General features: G+C 40.0%; 1 protein-coding gene across 1 annotated transcript; it reads right to left on the bottom strand.

The window, feature by feature from the left end:
• Positions 1–1,045: 1,045 nt before the first annotated feature.
• LOC139422080 (homeobox protein MSX-2-like) lies at positions 1,046–5,297 on the bottom strand. The gene is made up of 2 exons (XM_071173226.1): positions 4,940–5,297; positions 1,046–2,353 (listed from the first exon to the last, which is right to left on the bottom strand). Exons 1-2 carry the CDS (start codon positions 5,295–5,297, stop codon positions 1,929–1,931), a joined length of 783 nt encoding a protein of 260 aa, XP_071029327.1. The 3' UTR covers positions 1,046–1,928.
• Between the last annotated feature and the right edge of the window lie 5,649 nt (positions 5,298–10,946).

Consider the following 10,946-nt stretch of genomic DNA (forward strand, 5'->3'; position numbering starts at 1 on the left):
TAGAGCATTGTTTCAATAGCTAAACAACTACTCACAAGTAATATAGCACCAACCTGACATTTCCAAACAGATCCTCAAACATCTCTGCCAATCTGCTGTTCATTAAACTGATTGCTTGACTGCGCTGAGGGTTTGCCTCGCTGCCTTGTTTTGATTAGAGGGAAGCTCATAAATAAGAGTGCTGCCTATAAATGATTTCCTCATTACATCAAAGTCACACGGAAATTGTAAGCAGCTCTTACAATTGCCACAAAGGCAGCTACCTTTATGGGATTAGTCCCCTGATGAATGATATATAACAAGGCAGGAAGGAGGACCATAAAACATGACCAATCTGGCTCTCCAAACCAATGGTGTTTCCCACAATTGGAAGTGCTGTGGAAGCCGGATAGTTGACTAAAACCAATAACATTAAGGTCAATTAGTCCCGAGAATGCTGCTGGGGAAGTAATAGGCCTACTACTGCCATCTAAAACCTGGCGAGTTTAAATTGCAGTATTCCAACAACTTTTGTCATTGAAATAACCCAAAGGTATGACGCACTGCATTGTTTGATGAGACAGGTACAGCTTTACTTATCGTTCCACAGATTATTGCTGAAGTTAGTGCTTTAGTGCTTTCAGAACATGAAGGGCTGAGGTGAGAGGAGAGAGATGGTATAGTGTAGATGCTATGGTTTGGGACTCTGTAGTTCTCCATTTCAACTGACATTAAACACAATATGTCATATGAAATGAATTCAATAATATTACTTACTGGGAGCAGAACCTCGCAAATATCATCAAACATTGTTTTAAAACGGCATTCACTGACATGGTTTACAAAAGTGTTCTAATAACTGGTATTATCTGAATAGCTGACTTTTTAGTGCTTACATGAGGGTTGTCAAATATTGACATTAACATTAGAAACCATGCAACCATACCACACCATGCAACCACATGACAAAATGTAGGTCATGTTCAATTTCAAAGATGTCGACACGTAAACAACATATTCTTACTTACATGATATCTCAAAAAGCAAACATGTTTTAAAAGCCTGTTTAATTTTGGTCCATGCAAATGAGATACATTGCTGATATTAGAAACATTTAGAAAACTACATACTGTAGCTCCTTGCAATGGAACCTTCAGATTAAAGTATAAAAGGTATAAATAACATTTTGGTCAGAAACTTCTGCCACATTTGAGCTACATGTTATAAATACGAAACATGAATCACACAATAAATTCATTTCCTGCATAAACATTTTCGAGTGAAAGTATAATAAATAAGTAGACACAAATTAAACTAAGACTACACATGTCTTATGAAACAGAAGTGCTGAATATAATTTGTTGCTAAAGTCAAATCTAATGTAAAAATAACCATTTGGAATGTGTCAAAATATCAACAATTTTGAATGAGTTGACTTTGAGTTGAGATTCTGAAAAAACCAAGACAACCCTTCAGTATGGAATGAAAGCGGTCTAAAATCCAACCTATCGGTCTGTTGTCAAGGAGAGGTGAAACAAGGCAGACCTGAAGTCAGACGTAAGCTGAATCTTCTATGTTAGATACTGACAAGTGTAATGACAGTAATACAACAACATTTGATCAATACCACAGAGACAATTGGATAAAGGGAACATTTGCATTGGAATATATGACATAAAGTAAAACAGAACCACTAGTTGACTTAGCCTGGATAGCCAAATTGTTATCCATCCACAGAAGAAAAATAAGAAACCAGCAAAACAATTCATTGAGGTCTTTAAGGCTCTTTGGTGAGTGAGGAACTGTATTTTCAGGTGTGTTTATGAAAGAAAATCATCTCCATTTCAGTGTTGTTTTTGTAGCAAGGAGAAAAAGATAGCATTATAAAGAGTGATGTCCAAGTGTCCAACACTAATATCAACAGAACAAGGTTATATTCCTCTCTATTTTCATGTTAGGTGATACATGCTGTATCCCAGCGGCGTAGCGTACAGTCCCATAGGTGAAAGGGGCAGCATTGGTCGGTGGTAGGGGTAGGACTGTCCGTACAGGGAGACAGCTGTGTGAAGTTGGACACCCAGGGGCATGGGTAACGTAAAGCCCGGATGCAGCACAGGTTTGGCAGCCATTTTGAGCTTCTCCAGCTCGGCTTCCTGTAGTCTCTTGGCCTTGGCCCGGCGGTTCTGGAACCAAATCTTGACCTGAGTCTCAGTCAGGGTCAGAGAGCTGGAGAACTCGGCCCGCTCTGCGATGGACAGGTACTGCTTCTGACGAAACTTACGCTCCAGAGCCAGCAGCTGGGAGGTGGTGAAAGGAGTACGAGGCTTTCTATTGTTCTTGTGCTTTCTCAGCGGACAGGTAGGACTCACCTGCCCTGGAGAGAGAGAGAAAGAGACAGAGACAGAGACAGAGACAGAGACAGAGACATTGACAGACAGACAGACAGACAGACAGACAGACAGACAGACAGACAGACAGACAGACAGACAGACAGACAGAATCAGAGTCAATACTGATTTAATGTAACAAATGGATACTTGAGTGAGAAAGTAAATGTACTTAATATCCTGGTAGCCCTAATACTCTGATAGAAAATCTGTAGTATCATTCTGATACGTAAACTAACAATGTTAGAGAGAAAGCTGTTTGAGTGGGCCCAAAGTTATTTGGTTGGAGGCTGATAGCGATTTTAAACTCTAAAACGTAGGCTTACTAGTTTACCCAAGCACTGTACAAGTGAATGACCATGCATGAAATGAACTTCTTCTTTGCATAAAATAGACTGATTTTGAGCAGAGATTTAATATCTGACGCAGTCAACTATTTAGACTTTAAAATGGAAATGGTCAAACATTGGAATGGGAACACATATCAATGGAGGAGATTAGTGTTATTTGTTGGAATGATTTTAAGTACTTTCAATCGCACTCCACACTGCCCTTTCCCACTTGACAAAAGGAACACCTATGTGAAAATGCAGTTCATTGACTACAGCTCAGCGTTCAATACCATAGTGCCCACAAAGCTCATCACTAAGCGAAGGACCCTGGGACTAAACACCTCCCTCTGCAACTGGATCCTGGACTTACTGACGGGCCGGGCCCAGGTGGTAAGGGTAGGCAACAACACATCTGCCACGCTGATGCTCAACACAGGGGCCCCTCAGGAGTGCGTGCTTAGTCCCCTCCTGTACTTCCTGTTCACCCACGACAGCGTGGCCAAGCATGACTCCAACACTCTCATTAAGTTTGCTGACGACACAACAGTGGTACGCCGGATCACAGAAAACGATAAGACAGCCTATAGAGAGGAGGTCAGAGACCTGGCAGTGTGGTCCCAGGAAAACAACCTCTCCCTCAACGTGGGCAAGACAAAGGAGATGATTGTGGACTACAGGAAAAGGAGGGCCGAACACGCCCCCATTCACATCGACAGGGCTGTACTGGAGCGGGTCGAGAGTTCTTTGGGGTCCACATCACCAACAAACTATCATGGTCCAAATACACCAAGACAGTCATGAACAGGGCACAACAACACCTTTTCCCCCTCAGGAGACTGAAAAGATTTGGCATGGGTCCACAGATCCTCAAAAAGTTCCATCTACTGCACCATCAAGTGCATCCTGACCGGTTACATCACCGCCTGCTCTGCATCTGACCGTAAGGCGCTAGAGGATAGTGCGTATGGCCCAGTACATCACTGGGGCCGAGCTTCCTGCCATCCATAACCTATATACTAGGCGGTGTCAGAGGAAGGCCCAAAAAATGTCAAAGACTCCAGTCAAGTCATAGACTGTTCTCTCTGCGCCAAGTCATAGACTCTCTGGCCCAAGTCATAGACTCTCTGGCCCAAGTCATAGACTCTCTGGCCCAAGTCATAGACTCTCTGGCCCAAGTCATAGACTCTCTGGCCCAAGTCATAGACTTCATAGACTGCTCCTTAACAACTTCAACCCCCAAGCCATAATCAAATGGCCACAAGGACAATTTACATTGATCCCCCTTTGTTTTACACTGATGTTACTCACTGTTTATTATCTATGCATAGTCACTTTACCCCTACCTACATGTACAAATGACCTCGACTAACCTGTTCCCCCCCACATTGACTCGGTACCCCGTATATAACTTCGGTATTGTTATTTTATTGTGTTACTTTTAATAGAATTCTTGTTTTATTTGATTTTGTAAATATTTTCTTAACTCTATTTCTTGAACCGCTTTGTTGGTTAAGGGCTTGTAAGTAAGCATTTCACTGTAAGGTGACAAACACAATTTGATTTGAATTACACACAAACCACATAAACAAACATGTATGTGGATATACTAATAAAACACACAAATCAATGTAAGGGTTTGAAGACCTGCCTGATATGCCCATAAAGATACATAGAAATACATCTTATTATCCCAAATAAAGAGTACAAATTGAAAAATTATGTTTCATGATAGACCCACAGTAAGCCATTTATTAACTAATTTATTAACTCAACTAATGTTGTAAAGACCCAGGCCTGTTTTTCCTAATACTTCTTTTTCACATATTGTTTAATAAATTGAACGTCAAGACTTAAATGATCGTACTTTTTTTCTCTACAACAAGCATTCAGATATAGCCTAATTAATTAGGCATATACATAAAAGTTATTATTTGCAAAAGGCTTTTTAGTTGACACCCTGTCAAATAAATTGAATGTACAGCCATGCAATATTGTGAGACAGCACATACCAACCAATTCAAATGGGTCGATTTGATTTGTATTAAACCATATGATATATATATATATATATATATTTTTTTTTTTAAATCTCTAAATAACAAATCAGTTATGATAAATAGTGAGGTAAGAAGTACACGTGTATACATATTCCAAAATGTGTTCCAATTACTTAAAAGAAGCAGATTTGTATATCTTAATTTAAATGAAATTCTTTCACGTGAGTCTCCAAAAGTTACTCACGAGTTTGCGCTGAGAATCTTGGGCTCATAACCCAGGGAGCACAGTCATCCGGCTCGGAGGACTCCGATTTTACGGGCGATGGTGGAATAAAGTGCTTTCGGATTCCCTCGGGAGGGCTGTATGTCTCTCTGCACAGGTACGGAGAGTTCTGAGTCTTTGAAAATGTAACCACAGAGACATTGTCGGGTTTGCTTGTAAACTCACTGTGAGTCTTTCTACCCGACATTATAGCCTCTACACTGAAGGGATGATGGTGTGTAGTCACTTGAGTTTTGTGGTCATCCATCGTGCTCTCCCGCTCGGGTCGGCTGTCCTCCTCGGATGAACTGCTATCCCTCAAACTCACATGGGTAGACATTTCCCCCTAAGTATGTCCCAATGGCACTCGGCAAGACTGGCTGACAGTCGTAGCTACAGGTGGCGTTCAGATATCAGGACCCAAGCTGTCAAGTGTGGGAGTGAGTAAAAGAATCACGTGACGCCAGTGGAACTTTCGGCCAATCGCAGCGCTGCCAAAATGTAGGAGATTGGTCATTGATTGGTCTCTCACACAAGAGTTCAAAATATATGTAGTATATCACATGCATTTACTGTGACGGATAACTTCAAACCTAACCTCAAGAGAAGTAAACACAGGCCCCATGCAGATAATTATGGAAGAGATATACACAAATTAACAATCTCCATTAGAATATGCCTTTTCCTGATTGCAAAACGTTGTTGGTGCCTCAATTCAGGATACACACATTTGGTGGGAAAATGATTTCTTGCAGCCCTAGTCTGTATCATGCTCTCTTAAAGCTGCAATATGTCACTTTTTGGGCGACCCCAACAAATCCACACAGAAATTTTTGTTGTAGATCTGTCATTCTCATTGAAAGCAAGTCTAAGAAGCGGAAGCGATATGTTCTATGTATGATATTTCTATGTTTCTTGTTCTTAAGTTTCAAACAGCTGAAAATACAATATTTCTGGTTATGGAAAAGATAATGTATTTCACAGTAGTTTAGATGGTACAAAGACTCTCTACACTATGCTTGCTTGTTTTGTCACAAAACTAAAATTAAGGGAACTATTAGAATGTTAGCATCCAGGAAATGGTGGAGCGATTTCTACACTGTGCATCTTTAAAACTAGAATCCTTAGTTGCTAAATCCATTTTTTTTAAACTTTTGAATTAATTATATATAACTATTGATTATTGAAGAATGTTGTACCCCATCAGATCCCAAAATATAAGCTTATTTTACTGTTTGTAAACAATGTAAATGTAAAGAAAAAACACGTTATAGCCACAAAACATGGTTAAAACTATAATTTTGATATCATGGATGGTCAGTCCTTGCATCCATAGCGTTGTCTATTACGTGTGGTTTCATTTCTCCAGGCCTAGCCCTCAGCGTTTTTATTAAAATGCTTTGTTATTGTTTCAATTAAGCATTCTAGCTTTAAACAAAGTAGGCCTAGTTATTCTTCATCAAATATGCATGACCTTTGAAGAAGTGTGAATACCCTCACATATTTTTTGGGGGACAATTTTTAGAGCAGTCTTGAATTAATCTACTAGTAAAAACAGCTATTGGAAAGTGATTCTGAGACTCAGATTTGTCACTTTCAAATGTATTCCAAACAAAAACCAATGATTGCAGAGTTAAACAAACCATAGAACTCTATGCACATTGACTACTTTTAGCAATGTCCAATAAACATTTGACAAAAACACATTTACTTGAAGAACAGTGCAGATGCAAAGTTTGTTAACAGAAGGACGGTTTGTGCTGTTTGTCCCATCATTTGTATCTGCACTGTTCTTCAAGTAGATGTGTTTTTGTGCAATTTTCTGTGGAAATTGTTAAGAGGTCATTTTGCATAGAGTTGTATGGTTTGTTTTAACTTTGCAATCATAGGTTTTTGTGAAACATCTGAATCTCAGCATCACTCTGTCACCATGGAATTGCCTTATTTCATTTTGACTTCAATTTTATCACTGTTTCATTATTCAAGCACATTTTTGAGACTGCCAAAATACTTATTTATATTATATATAAAATACTTATTTATACTTACTCATAGGCAGATTTTGTGTTTTTTTTATTTATTTTTTACATCAGACTTTCTGATTTCTACTAAATGTTTCTGTAAAAATCATTGATCCCTACAGTAGGCTGTGTTGAAATGAAAATGACTTTACCTATAACAGCTGTACCTATGATAATACAGTAGACTACAGAATTTGCTCAGTGCTAAAAAAAATCTGTCACTTTGGTTATGTTTTCAAGATTCACAGCCCTGATTCCAATAGCCAACTAAGTTAGTGTGATGAAACAAAAACTTTAATCAAATTCCTGACAATAATGAACTATGATCAAATGTGTTTCTCTTATTATGTAACATTACATTTCCACACAAAAACCTTTGCAAATTGTTCCGCGGGAAATAAACAGCCACTATTTGAGAATCACAAGGTCTATCCCAAACTCAGCTGCCCAGTTTGACTGGTAAGAGCAGTCATGCATGCGCTGGGGGCCTACAGGGCTGGGACTGAGCGAGGGCGCCGTTCCCATGAGGCTGTGCGTTATTAAACAGGGTGATTTCACAGATAATCTGAGGTTTGCGAAGGCGCCAGTAAGCGGGCAGATGAAAGCCTCGCTCCTCAGGGGAGAAACTGTTGCAGTTTTGCGGCTCCACTCAGGAGCCACCTCCCCACTTGCTCTGCTCACGCCCCCACCCTCAGGCACCTTGTCGATCCCGGGCCCTGCTACACACAGCCTGTCATAGGTTTAAGTGGTAGTGAGACATGTAAACTACACATAGCCTATAGTCAGCTCAATGCAATAATGCTGTGGAAACTGATATGTGAGTAATGAAAAAGAGTGACTGAAGCCGTGTACAAACCGAACATAGACCAAGGTGATTTTCAGCAGGAGGAATCCCCTTGAGTGTCGGTAGCCTACGGTCCTCAGAAAAATCATTCCTTTTAACATAATCTCTTTGGGTTTGATAAAAAAAAGGGGGGGGGGGGGGAACAATCTCCCTGAAAAGCGGAGGAGGAAAAACACCAGAAAACAGCTTCTGGTTTTGTTGGTATGTTTGGACACACCTCGAGCATTGTAATTACAGTCTGCACTTTGAAGTGGTGAAATGAAGGACTGTGTAATAAACTGGGTCTCTTGCACTCACAGCCATTGGGCCCACTTTATGGACACTCTGACACAAAAGCACACTAAGTACATACTGATACTTTAAAGGATTCTCAATAGATAAACTAATGTGTAATGTTGGAAGATTGGTATAGTTTTTAACGTGTGAAACAGTGGAGGCTGCTGAGGGTGGGACTGCTCATAATAATGTCTGGAATGTGTTTGATACCATTCCATTAACTCCATTCCAGCCATTATTATGACCCGTCCTCCCCTCAGCAGCCTCCACTGATGTGCAAATAGGAACGTACCATATTATTAGGAGGTTCATCTCTCTTGGTAGGTTTGTTGCTGTGCCAAAATACTTAAATACTTCACTTTACTGTCGCTATCGTTGCACAGAAACATACATCTTGCAAGCTAAGAAGTGATGATTTTTGATAGATCAAAATATAACCCTGAACTAATATTTGAAACTATGGGGAAAAAGGGGGGACTTTACATTGACACACCATAAAGTGGTAATAACATGGAAAGAGTGTTGTTACAAGTGACATATCGAATATGAATACATTATTTGCCCAGATATCACTTATTTCCAGTATTATCCTTATTCTCACATACCGGAAAATGTATTTACCTGACTTAAGGTGCATAATACATGACAATAATACTGCATATTGGCCTGAAAAACAAGTCCTGTGTAGAAGCCCTCTCTCTCCAGAAAGGCACCTCGTCAAACTCGCAGAGCACGTTTAAATGAAGGGCGCTCAGTTAAGCCAATCGCTGTCATCACATTGTTTTCCTTAACACCTTAATGTTCAGGAGCCCTGGTCTTTCAAACAAAGCTTTAGCTGCAATGAACCTAAATTACTACCTTCAATAGGTGAATGGCTCCAGCTCCTATTAGCTGCAAGCAGAGGAGACTGCTATTCAGCAGGCAAAGAATGATTCTGCAATGTAAAAAAAAAAAAAAAATGGATACTCACTTTGCTAATGACATCTGAAGATGTAATCTGTTGTTAGCCTCGGCTCCATTGTTGTAGTTAAGTCAGCTGCTGGTTGCAGGGCAACAATCAGCTGTTTTTTTTATATTTTTAATTTGCCTTATTCATAGCTGTAAAGGTGATAAAGAAACAATGCACATTGCCAACAAAGAGGTAACTCTTAGTGGACTTGTGGCAAAAGCTCTCATGTAGTATTTTGGCAAACTTGTTCTCTCAGGGAAATAGTATTCCTGCCAAGCGTCACCTCAAATCATTTCTGTAACTCTCCCTGACAATAGAATACTGTGGTACTGTGTAAGTCACTACCAATTAAGGTCCATATCTTTACTACACACCAACAGCTCCAAACCCATCATTATCAGACATTACAACCATTTCATAAATTAGCTTTTGTACAGGGTTCAGAAAGTTAGGGCCTTTAAATAGAACATCTACTGAAACATCACTGTCCAACATATATAAAAGGTGTGCATTCTTCCCTTTACAGACTAGTCATTACCCATCGCAATTACCGGTTCGAGGTGTTACAGCAAAGAGCTCAGCGAGTGTAGGCCTTTACAGGCAACTCATGACTGATAGGCAACCACTACCAGAGTCTGCAGAGACAATGGTCCAATGTTAAAATTAATGAGTGAAGATCTATAGGAGGGAAATGCCAGTGCCAAGAGGCCTCAAGTCAACCCAAGCAGGGTTCCCATTCCAAACAAAAAACATTGTTGAGGAGTGGAAGGTATGGGCCCCTAGCTAGCTCCTTGGGCCTGGGCTGGAGCCCTCATATTAAAGGCCTGGAGATCTGCCATGCTCTGTAATCAGGGCACGATCAGAGCCCAGCCGCTGCGTCCCGGCTGATGGAGCCATTAGGTTTTATGACTCACCGTGTTCATGACTCCAGTTTCCATGTCAGCCAGGGGGAGGGAGGAGTAAACCAAGGGGCCTCTCTCTCTCTCTCTCTCTCTAACATCCTTTGATTCCTGAGAGACAATGTCTTGATGATGTGTGACGGCTCTTCATTTACGACAAGGGTAGAAAACAAAATAAAGCGATGCTTGTTATTTTGTAGTGGTATTGAGATGGTGTAATTGTTTTTAAATGGGCAAGCAAGGATGAATGTTGGTGAGGCAGTTTCCAGATTTCAGGGAAATGTACCTCTAAACAAAAAAAACAAAAAAACAAAGCAGGAATCTCTGAAAGAGAAATCATAGCATCGTTAAAAGTCGATGGTGTATGATGGTTTGAAGGGCCACAACTTTCCCAGCAGACAAACCAACCATACCCCTTGACTGCTCAGAAGATGTAGTCTCAACATCCTAGCTTAGTATCCTAGTCTCTTTATCGGTTTTCAGCTGGCCCACACTCTAAAATGAAAAGGTTCCTGGAGTATCCTTTAAGGGTTCTTGAAATTGAAACTGTGGCAAACCCCTATATGTTATTTGAAGAACCCTTTAAATGAAGAACCCCTTTTAATGGATCCTTGAAGAACATTTTGAAGAACCTTTTGGGGTAAATTTTTTAACTGCCCCCTCTCCCCTATTATTATTGTTAATAATCATACACATAACAATAATAACAATAACAACAATAACACAATATTTTAGTTCTCAGTGTTTATTGTGATTTTAGTTGCAAAGCAGAATTCAAAATTCAAATATGAGGTAAACTCCCAGCAGAGCCACAAGTCCAATGGGTATATCCTCTGGTATGTTGATGTTAATGTGTTGATGTTCTCCGTATCCATAGCCAGAATGATTTTGCATTGCGTGGTGATCAAACAGGTTTCCTGTGAAATGAATCCAAAAAAATCTGTGAGTCCAAAAAATAGTAGTTATACAGATGATTAACAAAACACGCACACTGTTTTGA

The sequence above is a fragment of the Oncorhynchus clarkii genome, chromosome 12, assembly GCF_045791955.1.
Source record: "Oncorhynchus clarkii lewisi isolate Uvic-CL-2024 chromosome 12, UVic_Ocla_1.0, whole genome shotgun sequence".
Lineage (NCBI taxonomy): Eukaryota > Metazoa > Chordata > Actinopteri > Salmoniformes > Salmonidae > Oncorhynchus > Oncorhynchus clarkii.

Bases quoted from the DNA above. Each gene is read 5' to 3' on its own strand.
- LOC139422080 (XM_071173226.1), bottom strand. From the start codon at position 5,297: ATGTCTACCCATGTGAGTTTGAGGGATAGCAGTTCATCCGAGGAGGAC. The intron at 2,354-4,939 runs GTGAGTAACTTT...CTCTCTCTCCAG, and splicing joins AAGATTCTCAGCGCAAACTC to GGCAGGTGAGTCCTACCTGT.